General features: G+C 36.0%; 1 protein-coding gene across 4 annotated transcripts in view; it reads right to left on the reverse strand.

Annotated features, from left to right (window-relative positions):
• Wnk3 (WNK lysine deficient protein kinase 3) overlaps positions 1-24,414 on the reverse strand; it is a 140,021-nt gene that overhangs the window by 79,733 nt on the left and 35,874 nt on the right. For 2 of the 4 annotated variants that reach the window (XM_077107182.1, XM_077107180.1), the window contains exons 6-9: positions 23,733-23,952; positions 18,132-18,426; positions 16,712-16,815; positions 16,379-16,519 (exon numbers count right to left, since the gene is read on the reverse strand). In XM_077107182.1, coding sequence (XP_076963297.1) covers positions 16,379-16,519; positions 16,712-16,815; positions 18,132-18,426; positions 23,733-23,952 — 760 coding nt within the window. Of the gene's footprint in view, positions 1-16,378; positions 16,529-16,621; positions 16,816-18,131; positions 18,427-23,732; positions 23,953-24,414 lie in introns of all 4 variants that reach the window. The other 2 variants (XM_077107181.1, XM_077107179.1) reach the window with 1 other exon arrangement.

Consider the following 24,414-nt stretch of genomic DNA (forward strand, 5'->3'; position numbering starts at 1 on the left):
CACCACTCCCCTCTCACAAAATAACAACAATGAACTTAATCTGCCCATGTGAGCAGCAGTCCAACCTGCCAAGGCTAACAGTTGCAGGGTTGATCTTCCTACAGAATGGCAAGAAGGGAACCAAGGCAGGTTGGGATATATTCTCCACACAATACTGGGCAGGAACAGGTATGGGTTCCCATACATGCAAAGGGTACCAGTATCAGCAGACCTGCTATTTCCTGGCTTTTAGCAGCAGACAGTGATAAAGAGTCAGCATCTGACAGCCCACCAAGCAACAGCACAGAGCCTCCCAGACCTAGGAAACGTCTGGTGTTTCACCAAGCAGAAAGAAAAGATACAAGCCAGGCATCTTCTGATACTTCTCTAAAGAAGGTGATCCAGGGCATTAGGTTCTTACCCTCTACCCAGTGGCAGAAAGCCATGCAGACTCCGCAACGCCTGGCCTCCTTCTCAACAGTAGGCAATGGCCACATAAATATTTCCATGCCCTAGTAGCTTCAGCAGAAATATAGAGTAAAGAGCATCAACATCCACTGTTCCCATCTAACAACCTCTGACAGGACAGAGAGATAACTTACTTCTGAAGGTAGTATCACCAAAGAGCCAGTGAGGACTAAACTAGACCCACAAAATGAAGCAGAAATAGATAAAGCTGAAATAGAAAATGCAATATGATCAAGATCCTTCAAATATAATATCCAAAATGTCCAGGATACAATTAAAAAGTCACACCAGAAAAAAAAAATCACAACTCAAATGAGAAAAGACAATCCACTCACACTAATACCAAGATGAATCAGATGTTGGACTTAACTAAAAAGGATTTTAAGCAGCCATCAAAAAGGAGCCTCGATAGAAATCGTAATTTCTCTGAAAAAATTAGCAAACTTCAGGAAATAAATAGAACCGTAAGATAGAACCACACGGAGCTGGACACAGTGGCACATGCCTGTAAACCCAGTGACTAGGTTCTTAGAGAGGCTGAGGCAGGAGGATTACAAGTTCAAAGCCAGCTTCAGCAACTTAGCAAGGCTCTATCTCAAAATTAAAACAAAAATTTAAAAAGGGCTGGGATGCAGTTCAGTGGCAAAACGCCTCTGGGTCCAATCTCCAATACCAAAGCAAGCAAACAAACAAAAACACCATGTGGAAATTATGAAACTGAAAATTTTAATGACCTAAATTTAAAAACTAACAGAATGGGCTAAGTAATAGAATGGAAATAAAAGAAAATAGAATCTGGGCATGATGGTGCATGCCTGTAATCCCACTGGCTAGGGAGGCTGAGACAGGTGGATAGAGAGTTCAGCAATGGTGAGGCACTAAGCAACTTAGTGAGACCCTTCTGTAAATAAAATACAAAAGTTCAAATGGGGCACCATGGCACACACCTGAAATCCCAGTGACCTGGAAACTGAGGCAGGAGGATTGCAGGTTTAAGGCCAGCCTAAGCAACTAAGCAAGACCCTGTCTCAAAAAATAAAAAAGAAAAAAGAACTAGGTGTGTTACTCAGTAGTAAAGCATCCCTGGACTCAATCCCCAGTACTGATTTAAAAAAAAAAAAAAAAAAAAGCATGTACACTGGATGGGGATATTAGTTCAATGGCAAAATACTTGCCCAGCATCCATTAAGATGCTAGGCTCAATCTCCAGCACTGTTCAAAAAATGCATATAATCAGAGCACTGGAAATATATGAGAAATATTGTGGTACTGAAAAAATATTCAAAAGATTAATGGGAAAACTTCCCAAATTTGGATAAAATCATAAAACAGAGCATGAAGCTCATTGAACTCTAAATGGGGAAGCCCAAAGAAATCCATATCAAAATTAAATTTATGGAAAGTGAAAACAAGGAAAAAAATTTAACAGCAACAAAGAAGAAATGACACATTCCTGATAAGGAAATATCAGTTTTAGTGAAAATAAATTTCTCATATGAAAATATGGAAGCCAGAATGAAGCATAGCATTTTTCAAGTACTGAAGAATAAAAAAGATAGATGAAGATAGATGAAAGAAAACTTGAAGAGTTTGTCTCTATCAGACATATCCTTAGAGAATGACTAAGGGAACCTCTCCAAAGAAAAAAGAAATTAAAGGCTTGGAACTTCAGAAAGAAAAGAACAATGCAATGGGTAACATAAAAAGATAAATATTCTATTCTTCTCATGAGTATCTTAAGTCATATTTAATGATTGAGATGAAACTTATATGATATATATTATGATGCACAAAATATGTAGAGTGAATACTAAGATAATTATATTGAAAAAGTGGAAGTGGTAAAGGGACATAAATTGATATAATGTTTCAATGCTTCACTTCAAGTAATAAAATGCCAGTATCAAAAAGGGGGTGATAAGACACACACACACACACACACACACACACACACACACACACACTCACGCATGCATGCATGCACGTGGATATTTATATTATCAGTACTTTAGAGCAACCACTAAGGAAACTAAACAGCACAATTATAACAATATAAATAAAACAAGAAAGAGTCCTAAAACCTTCCCAAGTAATCTGCAAGCAGGCAAGAAAAGAGAAACAGAGAAGAGAGAAACATGAGAAACAAAAACCAAATACTAAAATGGCATATCAATACTTACTTCGAATGCAATTGTTCTAAATATACAAATTAAGAGACACTGGCAGAATGAAAAAAAATGGATAAAAACAAATTATGCTTTCCACAAAAAAAAAAATCACTTCAAACACAAGATACGTAAAAGTAAGATGGAAAAGATGCATCATGATGACTTTAATCAAAAGAAAGTAAGATTGGGTACATAATAACAGATAAAGTAGACTTCTCAGGAAAGAAAATTACTAGAGATGAAAAGGGACAAAATATAAAGATAAAAAAATCAATCCACCATTTTATGGATGCACCAAACAACAGAGCTCCAAACAGAAGGAAAAAAACACTGAGCTAAAAGCAGAAATACAGAAATCTACAACTTTACTTAAGAATTGATAGAACCTCTAGATAGAAAATTAGCAAGATAAAAAAGTATGGAACTATAGACTAAGAGCTCTCATGAACTTAAGATTTTAAAATCTTCAACAAAATATTAGTAAATTAAGTCCAACAACATATACCAGAATTATATACCAGTTATATAACCACATTAGTTTATCCCAAGGATACAGGCCTATTTTGGTATTTGAAATCAATGTAGACCATCATATGTCAACAAATGAAAAAAACTTAGTATGATCATAACAATTAATGCAGAAAAGGTATTTGAAAAAAGACAACATCTGAGCTATAGTTGTAGCTCAGTGGTAGAATACTTGATGGTAAAATGTGAGGGGCACTGGGTTCAGTCCTCAGCACCACATAAAAATTAATCAATACAGGTATTGTGTCTATAAAAATATTTCATTTTCTTAAAAAAGTCAACATCTATTTATGATAAAAAACTCTTACTGATCTGGGCATGGTGGCACATGGCCTCTAATTCCATCTACTCAGGAGGGTGAGGCAAGAAGATAACAAGTTCAAAGTCAGCCTGGGCAACTAAGTAAGAGCCCGTCTCAAAATAAACAATAAAAAGAGCAGGGGATGTAGCTCAATTCTACAGCACTCACCTAGCATGCATGAAGCCCTGGATTCAACCCCAAGGATAAGGAAAAAAAAGGAAAAGAAAAAACTTCTCACTAAGGAAAAGAAGGGAACTATCTCAACTTTATAAAAGCCATCTATGAAAAATATATAGTTTATACCATATCTAATGGTGAAACATTTGCTATTGTCTCCTACCATTCTTTTTTGAGAGAGAGAGAGAGAGAGAGAGAGAGAGAGAGAGAGAGAGAGAGAGAATTTTTTAAAATTTATTTTTTAGTTTTCGATGGATACAACATCTTTATTTTATTTTTATGTGGTGCTGAGGATCGAACCCAGCGCCCGGAAAATGCCAGGTGAGTGCACTACCGCTTGAGCCAAGCCCCTTGAGCCATATCCCCAGCCCCTCCTACCATTCTTATTTATCACAGTACTAGATATTCTAGCTAGTGTAACTCAGGAAAAATTAGAAATATAAAGCTTTCCGATTGAAAGGACTCAATAAAACTGTCTCTACACAGAAGATTACATGAATGTCTACATAAAAATATTTCCCAAGAATTCAACAAAATAAAAACTAGATCTAACAATAAGTTCACCAATGTCACAGAATTCAATACCAATACACACACACACACACACAATATCACATTTCTATATACTAATAAGGAGCTCATGAAAACTGATATAAAATATAATGTTTTTATAATTCTTCCAAGGAAAATTAAATTCTTGGTCATAAACTTTACAAAAGATGTTCAGGATCTAGGCTGGGTATGGTGATGCACACCTCTAATCCCAATAATTTGGGAGGCTGAGGCAGGAGGATCGCAGTTTGAGGATAGCCTAAGCAATTCAGTGAGATCCTCGGCAACTTAGCAAGACCCTGACTCAAAATAAAAAGAAACATTAAAAAATACTCAGGATGTAGCTCAGTAGTAAAGTACCCCTGGGTTCAATCCTGAGTGCCAAATAAAAACAATGTTCAGAATCTATATGCTGAAAATTATAAAATGTTGATGAAATCAAAGACCCAAATAAATAAATGTAACATGCTCATAAACTTGAAAACCCATCAAAGTGAACATGCCTCTTCTCCCCAATTTTATATACAGAATTAGTGCAATTCCTATCAAACTCCCACCAAGATTATTAATAGACAAAGAAAAGCTTATTTTAAAATTTACAAGGAAAGATAGAAGTCCTAGAATAGCTAAACCAATACTTTAAAAACATGAAGTGGGAGGAATCACTCTATTCACTGATAAGGCTTTCTATTTAGGTTCAGTAGTCATTAGTGTCTAATTAACAAAGGAATAGATACATAAATGAATTACAGAATAGAAAACCCAGAATAAAGACCCCCCAAAAATGTCCAACTTTTTTTTTTGTACTGGGGATTGAACCCAGGGGTATTTAATCACTGAGCCACATTCTCAGACCTGTTTTTGTTTTTGTTTGTATTTTATTTAGAAACAGGGTCTCACTGAGTGGCTTAGGGCCTGGATAAATTGCTGAGGCTGGCCTTGAACTTGAGATTCTCCTGCCTCAGCCTTCTGAGCTGCTGGGATTACAAGTGTGCACCACCGTACCCAGCCCAACTGATTTTTTTAATAAATATTTTAAAGGGGGGAATGGAAGGACAGCAGAATAAAATAGACATTATTATTGCTGTATGTATATATGTGACTGTATGACCAATGTGATTCTGTAACCTGTACACTCAGAAAAATGAGAAATTATATCCCATCTGATTCAAATGTATGATATGTCAAGATCATTGTACTGTCATGTGTAACTAATTAAAACAAATTTTAAAAAGTGCAATTCAGTGGAAGGACAGTATCATAAACAAACGCTGGCAAAGCAAGTGAAAATCTATAGGGAAAATAATGAAAACCCCTCAACCTAGACCTCAGAACCTAATACAAAAATTAACATAGATAACATATAGATCACAAACTGAAATATAAAACTTTTAGGAAAAAATAGAGGAAAGTTTCTAAGATCTAAGGCTTGGCAAAGTATTCTTATACATCCACCCCCCCCCAAAAAAAAAAAGCAGCACAATTACAGAGAGAAGCAGGGGTTCAGCAGTGGGAGAAAAAGAAACAGAATGAATGGATCTAAAACTTGACAAATTTTTAAATGTTTTCCTCACCCTAATTTCTTGAAAAATGTATATGTTTATATAAAAGCAAAAATAATAACATTATATTTTGTGATTTATAATTTGTGTATATGTGACATCCTAGAGGGAATAACTGGTTTCATGGTTCTTACATTTTATAATACAATAAATGTGACATTAAATCTATATATAAACTGTGGAGAATTAAGGATGTAAATTAAAAAGTAACATTTTTTTTAAAGAGAGAGTGAGAGAGGAGAGAGAGAGAGAATTTTTTAATATTTATTTTTTTAGTTATCGGTGGACACAACATCTTTGTTTGTATGTGGTGCTGAGAATCGAACCCGGGCCGCACGCATGCCAGGCGAGCGCGCTACCACTTGAGCCACATCCCCAGCCCATAACATTGAAATCTTTAGAGCAGTATTGGGGGTGTAGCTCAGTGGTAGAGTGCTTGCCTAGCATGTGTGAGGCACTGGGGTTCAATCCTCAGTAACACATAAAAACAAATAAACGAAATAGTTTTTTGTGTGTGTCTATATGCAGTTAGAAGCTGGGTGCAGTGGCGCATGCCTGTAACTGCAGCATCTTGGGAGGCTGAGCCAGGAGGACCATGAGTTCAAAGCCAGCCTCAATAACTTAGCAAGGCCCTAAGCAACTCATCATGACCCTGTCTCTAAATAAAATATAAAAAAACGAGCTGAGGATGTGGCTCAGTGGTTATAGGCCCCAGGGTTCAATCATCAGTACCAGAAGAAAATAAAAAGAGCAATTATAAAGAAAAATACACAAATGATATTCAAATTGGAAAAAAATTAAAACTATTTCAATTCCCAGATGACATAAATGTATAGAAAATCCTACATAATCCACAAAAAGCTAATAGAGCTAATAAATAAATTGAGCAAAGTTGAGGATACAAAAGCATTAGACAAATGTTAGTTGTATATGTATGTATAAGTAATGAACAATCACAAGAGGAAATTAAGAAAGCAATTTCATGTATAATAATATCAAAAAGAATAACTTTAGAGAAACTTAACAAGGAGGTTTAAGATTTACATGCTGAAAATTACAAAATATTGATGAAATTCAAGAATATCTAACTCTTTCCCAGATTTACTGAGTTATAATTGACAAAAAAGTATATATATCCAGGATGTACAATGTGATGATTTGATGATATATATATTCATTGTAAAACGATTATTTCAATCAAATTAACTAATACATCAATCCACATACAGTGGGGGGGTGGACTGAAGACACTGAATATTGACTCTTCTGGTTAATTTCAAATAAACAATACGATATTCTTAACTACATAATCATCATGCCATATATTAGATCCTCAGAACATGTTCATCTTATAACTGAAAGTTTATACATTTGACCACATCTCCCCATTTCCCCTATTCCTCAGTCCTTAGCAAACAAACCTCTGCTCTACCCTCTGCCTCTATGAGTTTGACCTTCATTTTAGATTACACATGTGAGAGCATATAGGATTGTCTGTGTCTGGTTTATTTCACTTTAGCATAATATCATCCACATTCACCCATGCTGCCACAAACAGAAGTATTTCCTTCTTTTATGGCTGAATAATATTTTACTGTACACACACACACACACACACACACACACACACACACAGCATTTTCCTTATTAATTCATTAATCAACAGTCTCTTAAACTCTTTCTGTATTTTGGCTATTATGAATAATGCTGCAATGAACATGAAGGTACAGCTATTTCTATGAGATACCAATTTCATTTCCTTTGGATATTATGTCCAGAAACGAGATGTCTGAACTATATGATAATGAAATGAGTGGATTACATGGTAATTCTATTTTTAATTTTTTGAAGAACCTCCATACTGTTTTCCATGACTGTCCCAATTTCCATTCCCATCAACAATATAAAAGACTTCTTTTCTCCATACCCTCATCAACACTCTTAAAGAATTTAATGAAAAGGAACTAATTTAATGAAAAGGAACTCTATAATTGGGACTGCAAAACTTGACATTAATAATACTAACCAAAGTAAGTTTACATAATTTCTATCAAAACCCCAGTCAGCTATTTTGCAAAACTTGACAACCTGATCCTAAAATTCATATGGAAGTGCAAGGAGGCCAGAAGAGCCAAAAATAATCTTGAAAAAGAAAAACGAAGCTGGAGGACTCCTATGTTTATGGTCAACTGATTCTAAATAAGGGTGCCAAACCTATTCAATGGTTAAAGAATAGTCTTTTCAATAAATGGTGCTGGGAAAACTGGATATGCACATGAAAAAAATGAAACTGAACTCCTACCTCAAACTATATGCAAAAATTAACCCAAAATGGATCAAAGGCCTAAATTTAAGAGTTAAGATTTAATCTTAGAAGAAAACAGGAAAATCTGTATGATCCTGGATTAGGTAATAATTTCTTAGATATGATCCAAAAGCATAAAGCAATCAGAAAAAAATATAAATAAGACTTTATCAAATTTAAATATATATAAAATCAATCACAAAGAACCACCAGGAAACTGAAAAGACTGACAGAATGGGAAAGAGTATTTGTAAATCATATATCTGATAAGGGTCTAGTATCCAGAATATATAAAGAATTCTTACTAGGCAACAATTCCAAAAACAATTAAAGGTGAGCAAATTATTTCAATTGGTATTTCTAAGAGGAAATTAAAAGAAGATACAAGAAGGACCTAAAAAACACATGAAAAGATCCTCAACATCACTAGGCTTCAGGGAAATGTGAATCAAAACCATAAGGATATATCAGTTCACATCTATCTAGATGGCTACAATCAAAAAGACAATAATCTTGGAAAGAATGTGAAGATATGGAAGTATTTTCAACAAATGTAGCTGAATCAATGGGATACTCATATAAGGAAAAAAAAAGAACCTTGAACCCTTATTTCACATCATTCATAAAAATTAATTCAAGATGAACCACGGACATGAATATAGGACCAAAAAAAAAAAACATAAAGCATAGGATTTTATTTTAGAACTTGGGTGCAGGCAAAGATTTCATAGACCATAGAAAGCAGTAACCATAACAGAAAATTTTAAACACTTTGTGTCTATGAATGAGAACATTATAAAAATGGATAGGCAATCCACAGATTGAAGAATATATTTCATGCATGTGACAAAGGATTGATATCATCCAGAATATATAAAGAACTCCTACATAAGTCAACTTAAAAAAAAGAAAAACAAGGCAAAATAAAATTGGCAAATGACTTCACAAAGAAGCATACAAAGACCAACAAATGCACATGAAAAGATGTTCAACATTGTAGTCATCAGGGAAATACAAATCAAAACCAGAATGAGACACTACCATACATCTATCAGAATAGTTTAAATTAAAAAGACAACACCAAACATTGGTGAGGGTGTGGAACTCTCATATACTGCTGGTGTTAATATAGAATAGTGCAGTGAATTTAAAAAAAATAGGCAATTTCTTTAAAAAAAAAAGTTGCAAAAACACTTATACTTTATGACCCAGCAATTTTACTCCTAGCTATTATACAAGAGTAATAAATATGTCCACAAAAAAGACATATAAGAATGTTCAGAGCAGCTTTATTCATAATAGCCCCAAATTAGAAACTACTTAGGAGTTCATGAATAGTAGAATGTACACACACATATAGCATAGCCATAAAATGGAATATTACTTACTCTACATTAAAAAGGAATAATATATACAATATGGCTCAATCTCAAGAACACATTCAATGAGAGAAGCCTTACATAAGAGTAGATATTGCCTGGCGTGGTGGCATACACCTGTAATCCCACAGGCTCAAGGCTGAGACAAGAGGATCGCAAGTTCAAAGCCAGCTTCAGCAATGGTGAGGCATTAAACAACTCAGTGAGACCCTGTCTCTAAATAAAATATAAAATACAGTTGGGGATGTGGCTCAGTGGTTGAGTGCCCCTGAGTTCAATCTCCAGTACCCAAAAAAAGTAGGGATAATATGATTTCATTTTTATGAATGTTTAGAATGGCTAAACTGATGATAAAAAAATCAATAGCATGGTATAGGGAGGTCTGACTAGGGAAAAGCACAACAGAACTTTCTGGAGTAATAGAAATATTCTGTATCAGGCAGGCAAAGTACCACTTGTGGGCGAAATCTGTTGCACTATCCATTTTCAAACAAGGATAATAAACCTGTGTTCTAACAAGGAACACAGCCATGTTTATATAGTCTATGGGTGTTTTCATGCATACAACAGTGTGCTAAGTAGTTGCAACAGAGACTGTACCACCTTGAAATCCTAAAATACTGCGTAGACATTTACAGAAAATGTTTGTCAACACCTATCCTATATCTTGATTATGATTTGGGTTAGACAGGTGTAAGAACTTGTCAAAATCTAATTAATTATGATCTGTGCATTTTATTATACATTAAAATTTAAAGAAAAAACACAAATACCAAATTCTAATAAATGATATGTATGCTAAAGTCTTTATGCAGAAGTACACTGATGTTTGCAACTTATTTTAACTTGGAAATGCATCACAAAATATGGTGGATTAATAAAGGACTAAAGAAATTAATAAACAGATATGTGATAGAGCAAATATAGCAAAAGTTAACTGTATAATCAATAGGGTAGGTATAAGGGTGTTCATGCTACAGTATTTTTCAACTATTCTGTACCTTTGATATTTTTCAAATAAGATGTTGGGGAAAAATTTTAATTAGGTAAGGAAAGTACATATCACATGCAGAAATAAGCATTCCAATCAATTTCAAATACTTTGTGAAACCCTTTATTCTAAAGAAATAAATCCTAGAATTGTATGCCCTGTCTGATGAAACCTCAATAGCAAATATATTTATCTTTCCTCAATCCTGTTAGGATTCAACATATACATATCAGCGTTCATTATAATTTATATTGCTAATGAAGAAGGAATTTTTTAAAGTTTTTTTAGTTGTTGATAGACCTTTATTTTTATTTATTTATATGCAGTACTGAGAATCAAACCCAGTGCCTCACACATGCCAGGCAAGTGCACTATGGCTGAGCCACAGCCCCAGCCCCTGAAGAGGGAGTTTTTAAAACACATAATACTTAAAGTAACAGCTGTTTGGAATAGTAATATATAATCACTAGAAAATTGCTACAACACAGCACACCTTTTATCTATATGGATCTCAAGGCATTTCATTAGCCAAGCTCAAAAAGTTTAGAGTTTTTCAGGTATACCTAAAACAGAACAGAAGATAAAAAAAAAAAGAATGGATCATATTCTGTTCTTTCCTTTAAGTAATTCAATCAATTCCCTGATTAACTGTCACTGAAGTTATCATACCCTTTTTCTCCAATACTGACCTGGAGGGTAGGTATCTTACAAAGGGGCCATGTAGTATGATTGAGTTCATAGCCTCTGGAGCCAGGTAGTCTTGGTTCAAATGCTGGCCCTCTTGTATGACCCTTGGAAAGTTATTTAACCTCTCTGAACCTTACCTTCCTCACCTGTAAAACAAGGACAATGATAGGATTCCTAGAGCTAGAGTGAGGACAATACATGTAATGCCTTTAGAATAGTATCTGGGTGACTGGGAATGTATCTCAGTGGTGGAATGCTTCCTTAGCATGTGCAAGGCCCTGCATTCCATTCCTAGCACCACAAAACAAAACAAAACAAAAAAAAGGATAGTGTTTGGCACATAAGAATAACTCAATATTGTTTAATTATTCTCTCATATGGGCAAATACTTTATTATAAATGTAGAACTGGAAGAGAAGCATAGGCTCCTAATATTTTAGGCCTAGAAAATCTTAGAAAGCTACATTGGCTTCCTTGTTGTTCTTCAAACATGCCCACATTACTGCCTTAGGGCCTTTGCACCTCAAATTTGCATTGCTGACTCCCTCATCTACTTCCAATATTTGCTCAAATATCACACCTTTCCAATGAGGCCTACTCTGATGGCCACCTTCTTTAAACCTGCAACCCACTTTCCAACTTAACCTGCTCTATGCTTTCTCTAGAGAACCTTATATTGTATTATATAACTTAATTTTTACAATGGTTGTTAAGTGTCTTTCATATAGAGAACAAAAGTCAATGTCAGAAGGGATACTTGTATTTTATTCACTGATAGATCCCAAGTAAGTGTTCTAATATATTTTGTTGTTGTTGTAACCTGGTCTTCTCACTTCACCTTACAGATGAAGAAACCCAGGGGAGACCTGAATCAAGGTTACCCAGTGAATAAGGAAAGAACAAGAAATGGGGACTGTGATTCCCACCCAGTTCAGTGTCTTTTGACTATAGCTACTATTTCCCTGATTCTTGAACATTACAGAAAAAAAAAAAAATCACAATCATCCACATTCCCCCCACAGCAAGATTTACCTTTGGAATTTCGTGGCCTTGCAAATGCTGCTGTGTCTGTAATACAGAAATGCTTTGACAGGCAGTGGAAGCCTGTATTGGAATGCTAAGTGTCAGGAGATGAACAGAGGAGGACGGCTGATTTGGAAGGGCTATCCCAGAGTTTTGATAGAGGGTCTGCTGTTGTAATTGTGGTTCTGATGACCCAGAAATGGCTGCTAAGCTACAAGATGGCTGCCACTGTGGCTGGCCAGCAGACTGTCGCTGGATGCATGCTGGCTGGTACTGTGCTAGTTTTTTCTGTAGAGGAAAAGTTTGACTATTGTCTAATGCCTGAAACACTTGAGGCTGCTCTAAAAGCTGTATTACATGTTGTTGTTCCACTGCCGCCAGTTGCAACTGTTCTTGCAAAGAAGGTAAAATCTGGACCATGTTTGGAACGGTCTTTGGAATACCTGGTAATGGCTGAATTTGGTTAGGTGTCTGTGAATCAGGTACCTTCTGCTGTAGAGAAGCAGTATTTTGGCTACACAAAGACTGCTGTTGATTTATGGAACCTTCTTGAGTAGACAAATGATGGATTTTCTGTGCTTGTCTACGAGATGAATGAGTCATCTGCTGGTGCTGAATGAAAGCTGAGTGAGAAACCTGGCTTGGTGTTAGATGTGATTGGGAAATCTGTGCTGAGAAATGAGTGGGCTGGATCTGGGACTGTGAAGAGGCCCGCTGAATGAAGGACATCTGCTCAGGGTGTTGAAGTTGTCCTTCTGCTGCCCTCTGAGATGTAATACTAGTTGACTGCACCTGAGTTTTTAGCTGCTGGTGTCCAAAACTGACATCTGCTTGGGATGGAGCCACTGAATGCTGGACACTAAATAAAGGTTCAGTAGAACGTAACTGTGTATCTAAGCTTGGTGTTAAGTACATCTTTTGCTTCAATGTTAAAGAAGTACTACCTTGTGGTTGTGTTAAATAGGTTTGTTGCTCAGATGTCTGTGCTATACAAGGTGGTACAGAGTATAACTTTTGATCTGTAGAGTTTATAATGGGTACTTGCTGGCTATCAGGAGGGTTTATTGTGTATACTTGCTGGGTTATGAAGGTTGCCTGTTCAGTAGTCTGGATGGTGTAAGCAGTCTGTCCTGAGTAAGAGACATGTTCAAGAGGCAGTGCCTGATAAGCAGGCTGTTCCATAGGTTGCACAGGATAAGCTGCCTGGATCGCATATGCTGTCTGGTCTGCAAATGGTGACCGAACTGGAGGTTGCACTAGGTAAGCAGACTGCCCTTGGGCCGGTGCCAAATAAGAGGACTGTGCTGTAGGTGGGACTGGATAAGAAGTCTGCATGGAATAGGCTGGCTGTGATCCCGGTGGTTGTACAGTGTAAAGTGGATGCTCCAGGGCTGGCAGTGAATAAATAGGTTGTGCTGGAGCCTGGACTGGGTAAGTTGGCTGTGATGAGTAAGAAGTTTGTTCCTGGGGATGTATCACAAAGGGCAGCTGCTCAGGAGCCTTCAGTGGGAAAGGTGGTAGTTCTGCAGGTGGCCCTGGATAAGTGTGTTGAACAGAATAAGATGGCCGATCCAGCGGCTGAATCACACTTTCAATATCACCCTTTGGCTGCTGCTGACTTGCAAGAGCTTCAGACTCTTGCAGAATACAATCCTGCTGAACATTTTTCTGTGGTGATGCCATAATCTTAGGTTGTAAAAATAATGGCTGCTGCTGAATAGAGGCTTGGAAACAAGGCACGGTTTCCTTCAAATGCACAGTCTGGCTTTGTGGCACTGAAGAAGTTGGAGTTATAGACTCCTGATGTACCACTGGGCAGGGCTGTGATACTGACTGTATCTTTTGTGAAGGATGATGGGCCCCTGAATGACCCCTGATGGAATTAGAAGGGAGCTGAGCTGTATCAGCAGCATTCTGTGCACTGCTCACATATTGGGCAGAAGAATGATTCAACAAAGCTTGAGGGTGATTAACCAGTAAGAAACTAGAAGTCTGATTGGCATCTGGTGCTTTGGTTAATGCCTGATTCCCATTTCTGGGGCCAGGCTCAAGTTGAAGACCAATTGTTGGATGCTGGGAAGTCATCTGTGAAGCAGGCAATGTCTGAGGAGAAACGGCAGAAAGGACTGGTTGTGGAACTCCAGAAACTGACAAGTCTAAAATCATGGGATGGGCTGAAGTTTGTCCATCTGTTCCAAGAGCCAGCTGCAGTTCCTGGTGCTGGTGCAAGGAAAATTCAAATTATAAATGCATATACCATGCCCATTTTAATGGGACTGTTCCAGATGATTGATAAAATAATGCTATATTCTAAAAAAAAAGTCATCGAATTATCAAAAGGGTGCTAGGTATGGCATTAGTTCCATAAAAATCCTAATACCATGAGTAAATGCTAGTTAAATATACAAAGAGCTGAGATTAGTCCCAGCAATATACTGCTCATGGTTTCTCATTTATTGCACTTACCACATAACTCATTTGAACCTTGGCAGATTCAGAGTAAATGAATCAGACACCTTCACACACCAGATAGTGGAAGTCCCAAGAGAAAACAAAACTGATTTCATTATCACAGCTAAAATGAACCTAAAATTCTCTCTCAAGAAGAGAGGAGAGAATTCGCTGGAATTAATATAGGTTGGCTATAATAATTCCAAGAACTTGGGCCACCAGGCTCATAAAAAGACCCAAATGATCAAAATCTTGCTTACATGGATTTTATATAGTAGGTGAAAAGGACAGATTACAAAGATAATATGCATGTAATATACATATGCATCTATAAACAAAACTGTACATGGGTACATAGAAAAACAGACAAACATAGAGCTATATACCCCGAATATAAGTGTCTCCAACTGGAGGGATAACAAAATTTTCACTTTCTTCTATATAATTTTATGACCTTTAACTTTGTAAAATAAGCACATAACACTTTCATAACAATATTTAGCTTTTTTTTCTCCACAAAATTTTAACTTTAAAAAAATTTGGAAACACATTTTAAATTCACATACCTGTATACTTATGTGGTTGAATCTAAGTTAAATGTAAGAATCCATTCAACATACTTTGCATTATAGTCTTAGAAAGAAATACACCAAACCACAACATGAGCTCAATTACAAATATGTACTGTATCACTTATAAACACTAGCCAAATACTAGGACAGCTCAACTATATCAGACTAAATCTGCCCGCTGCAGATTTTAAATGTATCTGGCATTTGTCAAGTACGTGTATGCTTTCCCCTTACAAGAATGTGAGCTCCTTGAGGAGGCTAAAGCCCATGCTGTTTTTTTACTTTATATCCCTAGAAGATGGTAGTCATTAAGTTTGTCAAGGAACTGGGTTTGATTGTACACCAATCTCTTAAACAGATACATCAGCTGCTATCTAAGTAGAGAATGCCCAGGAGTTTAGAAGGCACATGCAGGGAATGGTGGGTAGTGAAGGGAGAAAGCAGGGTGATGGCAAAGAAAAGGCCAACCATGGGTCCAGAGTCCATAACCTAGGTAAACAGGATATAATTTGAATATATGAATTAACTCAAAGACTGTTTAATTATTGTTGGAAACACATAATGCTGACTTTACTGGTCTGAAAGACAAAAATACTTCTTATTCTCCTACAGAAATAAACATGAACCAAAAACAAGTCAAGAATTTAGATGGATGTGCCAAAAATTATTAAAGTCTATGAAATCCTTTTTTGTGGTACTGGGGATAGAACACAGGGGCACTTTATCCCTGACCTACATTTCCTACCCTTAAAATTTTAAGACAGGGTCTCACTTCATTGCCAAGGCTACCCTGAGCTTGCAATTCTCCTGCCTCAGCCTCCCAAGTCACTGGGATTATAGGTACCATTGCACCCAGCAATGAAATACTATTTATAATAAACTGCAACAGATATCACTCCACACTCAAACCAGGCTGGAAAAGTTCAATACCAAGAAGAAACTAGTATTACCAAGAAAAAGAGATCAAAGTCCTAAATAGATTTTTGTCCATACACTGAGTCCTCTGTTTCTTCCCCAATTATGCAAACAGTGTTTCAAGATTCTAGTTGCACAATGTTAGGTATATCCTCAAGAGGAATGTCTTGGGTGAAGGAAAGCATAAACAACTTTTAGTTTTCAGTGACCTTTATCTAAACTATGATGAATTTATAAAAGAGAATTTTTGCTTGTCAGAAAAATCTAGGCAGTGTTAAATTTGTCTCAGTGAATACAGAGTCTCTAAAACGATATCTTACCTTTATCTGGGAGACCTTCTGCACAGTTAATGGGGAAACTTGGGACTGTGAAACAACTGTAGGTCCAAGGACATGTACAGGCAAAACAGTGGACTGACCTTGAACCACAGGCAAAATTTGGGGCTGAGTCAGATTTGGCTGCTTTTGTAACTGTTAAAAAAGAAAAAAAAAATTAAAGATAAACTCTCCCATTTATAGTAAATATGATGTTCTATATTTTAAAAAAGTAATAGTTCATCTCACCCCTGAAACTTGCTGGCAATGTCCTACCAGTTGCTGAGATGGATAAATTTGCCCTGGAACATTTATATCAGCCTGTGGGACACTAGAAACCATTTGAGAGCCCATTGTCTGGTTTGAGGAATAAGCTGCACTGGGCTGACTTGAAGTATCTGAATGTGTAACTGATCCAGCTCCTGCTTCAGACAAATTGTCACCTATGACAAAGAAAAGAAGCATCAGACCCAAGAATTGGATCAGAATTATAATGGGTTGCACAAAATGTATGTATAACATGTCAAAATATACCCAACTGTCATGTCAATCCTAAAACAACAATTGAAAGAAAGAAAGAAAGAAAGAAAGAAAGAAAGAAAGAAAGAAAGAAAGAAAGAAAGAAAGAAAGAAAGAAAGAAAGAAAAGGTAGAAGGGAAAATAAAAAGCACAAAGTTGAAATAGTATAAGTAGTATTGTTTCTTTTCTTTCTTTTTTATTCTGAAAACACAAACAAGTAAAATATTTACACTGCAGAATTAATCAAAATCATCATTTAAATTCTCCATTAAGCAATGAAATGTTGGCACTGTGATATATATTAAAATTTTCTTTTCTTTTGCAGTTCTGAAGATTAAATCCATGGTCTTGCTAATGTTAAGCACATGCTCTATCACTGAGCTACATCCCTACCCATAAAATTTTCTTAATAAAACAAACCTGAAAACAATCACACACAAAAAGTCAACTCCACTTACTGGCTGTTTCATGTATATCCATACCTAACTGAATTATACTTGCCATTAGGATTTCAGTAAAACAAAGAGTCATAGTTTCTTTCTCCTAGAAACTGGATAGGAAAAAATACTGCCTCTGTAGAACAATTGGTTATTACTATGCAAATATTGTGTCCTTTTGGAAAAGAGAATATGACAGCATAAAAATTAAAAGGCTTGTGTTTATAATTTAGCCTAAAACACAAAGGGTCTTAACATCTATAAAATTCCTTCCTGAGGAATGCATTATATCTTTAGTTCCAAATTTTCTTTATTAAAGGATTTATGTTAAACCCTTAAAAACATTAGTATGGTCATTTGACTTTTTCTCTGAATAAGACTAGTTGCTAGATTTTAACTCTACTGCAGCGAGCACTTTGGACAAGTCAGTTAACAATAGTTTCTTAAATTTTAAAATAAGGAAACTAGCTGGCCTGTTTCAGGGGTTTTGTAAAAGGCTTGATGAAATAAATAACAGATAATGGAATCACCTAAAAAACACAAAAGTACTATTTAAAAATAAGGAAATATTGGGAATGGGGATGTGGCTCAAGCGGTAGCATGCTCGCCTGGCATGCATGGGGCGCTGGGTTCGATCCTCAGCACCACATAACAATAAAGATGTTGTGTCCACCGAAAACTAAAAAATAAATGTTAAAAATTCTCTCTCTCTCTCTCTCAAAAAAAATTAAAATTTAAAATTTTAAAAAATAAGGAAATATGATTGGACATTTGTATTGTTTTATAAATTTTAATTGCTTTACCTCTAATGGAGGAGCAGTGCTGTTGTGGTTTTCTGTGTAGAAGCTGCTGTCGAGCATGTTGATCAACTTCAGTTTCTTCACATTCAGCCCCAGTATGCTGAGCAGAAGTAGGAGGCAAAGTTGTAGTTTGCTGCTGAGGAAGTACATTCCCCATAGACTTACACTGTGAATCCCTGCGTTCTTCCAAACAGCCAGCAGGCTTCTTCTCCCTTGTCTTTTTTATCAGGGTCACCCGATCTCTAATGGATTTAGCCACAGCTTTGGAATCACTTTCATGGAAGAATCCAGACTTGACCTACAAACAAAACATAGTAAGCAAGGCACTTCCTTAACATTTAAGATTTTGGCTATTTTTAACACCATTGTTTTTTAAAATATCTTTATTTTATTTATTTATTTTTATGTGGTGCTGAAGATCAAACTCAGTGCCTCACACAAGCAAGGCAAGTGCTCTACCACTGAGCTACATAAAACCCCAGCCCAACTAACATCATTAATTTATACCCAAAACTCCAAACTCTATTAAACAACAGTCAATTTGCTTATATATTCATTCTTTCTTTCTTTCTTTCTTTCGTTTTTTTCCCCTGGTACTGGGGATTGAACCCAGGGGCACTCAAACACTGAGCCATATTAAAGCCACATAGGCTTTTTACTTTTTATTTCAAAATGGGATCTTGCTAAGTTGCATAGAGCATTGCTAAATTGTGGAGGTAGGCTCAAATTGCGATCCTCCTGACTCAGCCTCCCAAGTTACTGGGATTAAAGTCATGCACCACCATGCCTGATCTCTATATTCTTTCTTAATCAAAGACATACATACATGCAAAAATATAAGAAAATATTTTTATAAATACAAAAAAACAACAGTATTACCAAGCATTATTGAAATAGTTTGGACTTTAAATAAAAATAAAAACTCTGATGTTTCAGTACGTGCAGCCTTGTTACTGATAATTTATGATTGCCATTAAGAATTGTAAAAAATTAAAAGGGTTTCTTCATTCAGCAGCATTAAATGTCTACAATATGCCCACTACTGGGGACAAGAGAGATAGATACAAGTAACTAAGTCAATCTTTTGTCCTATATGAACACAAAATTTGAAGGTATGAAATAGATACAAACTTAAAATGAAATGAAGTAGAAATGAGCTGCTAAAAGAGCCCGAGGAAATAGTGAAAAGGTTACAGTGGAAGGTAAATTTGGACCTGGCTAAAAGGCAAACAAAGGAATGAACAGGCTATTGAAGAAAGTACAAATGAAGTCTGGAGTGCAGATCAACATTCTAGGCAAAAGAAGTATATTTACCACAAAATATTACATCTTACTAGGCATTAGAAGTATCAGAGAAGAGGAAACAGTTCTGCCTTATTGTCTCAGAGCAACAAAGGTGAGCAGCAGAGAAAATGATTTGAGAAGGTACCATGGCACATCATTCTCAATGCTATAGTCTGCTTTTTAAAGCAAGTCTTGGGAGTCTGCAGACTCTTGAAATATGTCACAGAAGTTGAAAGATGAATAAAATGTTAGTTGAAACAGCCGGGCATGGTGGTGCATGCCTATAATCCCAGTGACTTGGAAGGCTGAGGCAAGACAACAAGTTCAAAGCCAGCTTTAGCAACCTAGCAAAGCCCTAAGCAACTTACCAAGATCCCGTCTCAAAATAAAAAAAATAAAAGGGGGTGGGGAGGTAGCTAACTGGTAAAGGACCCCCTGGTCAAATCCCCAGTACAAAAAAAAAAAAACAACACAAAAGTTAGGTGAAACACACGTACCCAATTGTGCTCCCTCCCAAAATTCTAAAAAGAAAAACTACCCCATAATAAATGGATTTTTAAGTTAAAAACACACAAGAACAGGGTAAATAAGAGAACAGCAATGGTAACAACCTTTTGAATACTTTGGAATATAGAAAACAGACAGACAATAAAAACAAACCTAGTGAGGCTGGGGATATAGCTCAATTGGTAGAGTGCTTGTCTTGCATGCACAAGGCCCTGAGTTCAATCTCCAGCACAACACACACACACACACACACACACGCAAAAAAAAAAAAAAAAAAAAAAACCTGGGAAAGGTGAACTACAGAAAACTAAGAACCATTTATACTGAAGAATAATCATAAACCACAGGAACTGATGATACTAGGTACTTCCATAACTGAAGGTAAAGTGAAAATAAGGAAGACTCAGTTATAAGGTTTTGTGAAGCAATTATTTAGGTCCCAGCATCTCACCCTTCCTTCCACACCTTTGTAAAAAAAAAAAAAAAAATGCTTCTCCCTACCCATTAATCTAGGGTTTTGTTCTCTGAAGAGGGCAAAAGAAAGTATCTCTGGTTTTCAGAACATCAAATACAGTTGATATTATGGCTACCATGCTAAAAACAAAACTATTAAGTGACCATATACAGCTGGATATCAAATGCAGAAATGCTCAGACCTTTTCCTTTTTGGTTACCAAAATACTGGTGTTAATACCCTTATTCTCCAGGAAGGAGACTGAAAATGCTTCTCTAGAGAATCTTACCAAAGGAAAATGAAAGATTTATAAATAACAATCTGAGATTCCCATAATAATGGCCCACTCAAGTACTCTATAGTAGTCAAAGTTAACAAGTCTTATTATGCAAGCAATAATACCATCCAGATAGTTTATTAGTTCCTGTAGCAGGTAAAATTATGGCCCCTAAAGGACGCCCCCTCACCTGATGGCCAAACCTGTGAACATGATGAGATATCACTCCCATCATTATTGTATCTGTATATAGCACAGATGACCTTAAACTAGGGAGATTATCTGAGTGATATTTTACAAGCAGATGACACTAGAAAGATTTACCAAGCCAACCCTGTTTTTTGAAGACTTGATTGGGCACATGAAAGAACTAAAAATCAGCTTCAAGAAACTGAAAACAGTCTCCAGTTAACATCCAGCAAGGAAACAAGAATCTCACAACAGAACTCCCAGATAAGAGCAGGCTAGACAACACCTTGATTTGAGGCTTGTGAGATCCTATGCAGGGAATCCAGCAAGGCTTACCAGGAATTCTGACCTATATAACTGAGAGATAGTAAACAGGTGGTGTTTTAAGCTACTAAATTTGTAGTAATTTATAATGTAACAATAAATTCTTTATTCAAAAGAGGAGTCAAAACCCACTAATTTTATAGAGAGGTGTGACAATAGTGCATTCACAAAACAAAGTGCAAGATATTTACCCTAAAAAGGAGCAGATAAAAAAAATGAAAAGAGACTCTTAAAATTAAAAACACATTAGTAAACATGAAAAATTCAATAGAAGAGTTAGAAAACAGAGCTGCTAACATCTACCAGAGGAGAATAAAAAGAAAAAGAGATGGAAAATAAGAATGATAAGAATATTAGAAAACCAGTTCTAAGAAGCCCAACATTCAAATAACTGGCAGTTCCAGAAGGAGAAACAAACAAGAAATCAACAGAATACTTCAAGAAACTTTCCAGAAACTAAAGGATATGTTTTCACAGATTGAAAGGATCCACAGAGTATGCAACAGTGGATGAAAACAGACTCAAATCAAGATACATTACTGTGAAATTTTAGATCACCGAGAAGAAAAAGATCTTCCAGAGTGGGAAAAAATGTATCACATGTAAACAATCAAGTATCACAACAACTCTGGACTTTTTAACAATGATACTAAAAGCTAGATGAGCAGGTAGCAATGACTTCAAATTTTAAAAAAGCAAACAACTGTCAACCAAAAATGCCTTGGTCAGCAAAAATGATCACTCAATACAAAGATGGAAGAAGGAATTTTTGTATTTCCAAGTCTCGAAGAATTTATCTCCTATGTACCCCTTTCTTAAGAAGCTAGCAGAAAACTTAAAACACTATACTACAGTATAGACAGGATATATTGAATTTTTACACCTCTGCATGTCGGCAGAATCAAAGGAATACTGATTTTTAGTTTTATAGATTTTTTAAAATTTAAGTCATTTTACATTGTTTTATTCATTCTAAAATATCATGTGCTCATTGTAAATATTAAAGCAATACAAAGATATATAAAATATGTTTGAAAGTCAGGCTTAGTGGCACATGTCTATAATTCCAGCAATTTAGGAAACTTAGGAAAATCACAAGTTTGAGGCAAGACCCAACAACTTAGCAAGACTCTTGTCTCAAAATGAAAAATAAAAAGGGCTGGGGATGTGGTTTAGTGGTAGAGTGCCACTTGGTTCAGTTCCCAGTACTGCAAAAATACCCCAAAACTTTAAGAAAAGAAGCTAGCAGAAAAGTGTTCCACTAAAACAAAAGGACAGGCCAGGTAAGAAAAAAAAAAAAAAACATGGGATTTAGGAAACATAAAACCCAATACAAGAGTAAGGCAAAGAAAAGTCTAGGAAGATAGTAAAGGTAAGTATCCAGATGCCAGTTGTACACCAGATGTCCAAGGAAAACATTTCAGATTAGAACAACATAACCTTAATTCAGTAATGTTAAGGGCTATCATCTCCAAGATCCCCACTGTCACTGTCCCATCCTTTTTAACCTGAGGTCAAAATATCCAGCCAGTCTTGACTACATGCTGCTAAAACTTATGCATGCCCCTCCTATCAGTATTTGCAGCTGCTTGGAGCAGGTGTAGACATGCATTACACCTCCTAGCAGTTAGTTACAGGCTATGATCTACTGAGGGTGGGGGTTGGTCACAGAGAAATTAGAAATGGAAAAATTAGAGTGGTCCACTTCCTGTCCAACCATATGGTTAGCAAACTAATTTCTGGTCTGTACAACAGTCTTTGCCAGTATTCTGATTGTGCTGATCCATGGGTTTATTTCCCTGAACTTAGTCTTAACCGTATACTCTGATTTCCCCAGAAGCAGCTCTTGTATGCTCTTAGGGAAGCTGAAACCAGATGTTGATCCAGAGACTCTCTTCAGTTTATCCTCTCCTGGGGTTTTTTATCTAATTATACTAATAATGCCCCTGTGTAGCCAGCTAGGTATGTGTTTGCTGTTAGGTTTACAAAATAAAACAATATATTACTTAGGTAAACTATAATGAAAAGCAAAGAAATAAGTAACAGAAAAGTCAGGATAGATACTGCCTAAGGAGCTGAGAAAGGGGAATGTAGCTGAGAGCAACACACTGGTGGCTTCAAAGGCAATGACAATGTTCTATTTCTTAACAAATGTAGTGTTTTATTGTTCTTTACAGTGTGCATACAAATTCTGTATACTCTGCTATTGAGATACATTTCACAATAACACAACAATTTAAATAAAGAAAACAGGAGACAATGAAAGGCTGGGCATGGTAATACAAGCCTGTCGTATCAGTGACTTAGGAGGCTGAAGTAGGAGGATCACAACTTTGAGACCAGCCTGCATGATTAATGAGACTGTCTCAAAATAAAAAATAAAAAGGTCTGGGGATATAGTTCAGTAGTAAAGTGCCCCTGGGTTCAATTCCCTATTCTGAAAATATACAAGCAAACAAAACAAACAAACAAAAACCAGGAGAAAGTGAGAGAAAAGAAAGCAATGAATACAAGAAAGTAATCAAACCTGATACCATATGTGGCAGGGGAAAACAGTGGTAAAACTTACCATTTCATATGCTACTTCCTCAGGTGTATCTGTTTCTAAATTGAAACTGAATTCAATAGCTTCATTGTCTTTGTGTTTGCCTTTTAATTTTTTAGGGTCTTCAACCCAGAGTCTTAAGGCCAGGGATGAATTTGAGCAATCATCTTCCTCTGCTAGCTCTACCCTCAGTCCTGTATCCTCAGCAAAAAATGCATGGTTTAGTAGGTTCCTGATAGACAACCTAATAAACAAAATACATATCTCATTATAAATTCTTCCAATAATAAGTCAAAATTATTTATACCAAAGCAACAACCTTATTTAAATTTTCTAGTAATTAAACCATTAATCTGCTTTGTTATAAAACCAAATCTTATAAAGGATACAAAGAAATCCCAAATAACATGCATATATAGTAACTTTAATTAAAGATTAATTATGCCAGGCATAGTGGTGCAGGCCTATAATTCCATTGACTTGGAAGGCTGAGGCAAGAGGAACTTAAATTTGAGGCCAGCATCAACAAAAACTGAAAAAAAAGGGCTGTGGATATAGCTCAGTAGTAGTGTACCCTTCTATTCAATTCCCAGTAACACAGAAAAAAATAAATAAAAAGATTAGTATTACCAGTAAAGCATCTAGACAACAAACTTTGCTTTTTTTTTCTCTGTAGTGGGGATTGAACCCAGGTGATAGCACTACA

Source organism: Callospermophilus lateralis, chromosome X (assembly GCF_048772815.1).
Source record: "Callospermophilus lateralis isolate mCalLat2 chromosome X, mCalLat2.hap1, whole genome shotgun sequence".
NCBI classification, from domain to species: domain Eukaryota; kingdom Metazoa; phylum Chordata; class Mammalia; order Rodentia; family Sciuridae; genus Callospermophilus; species Callospermophilus lateralis.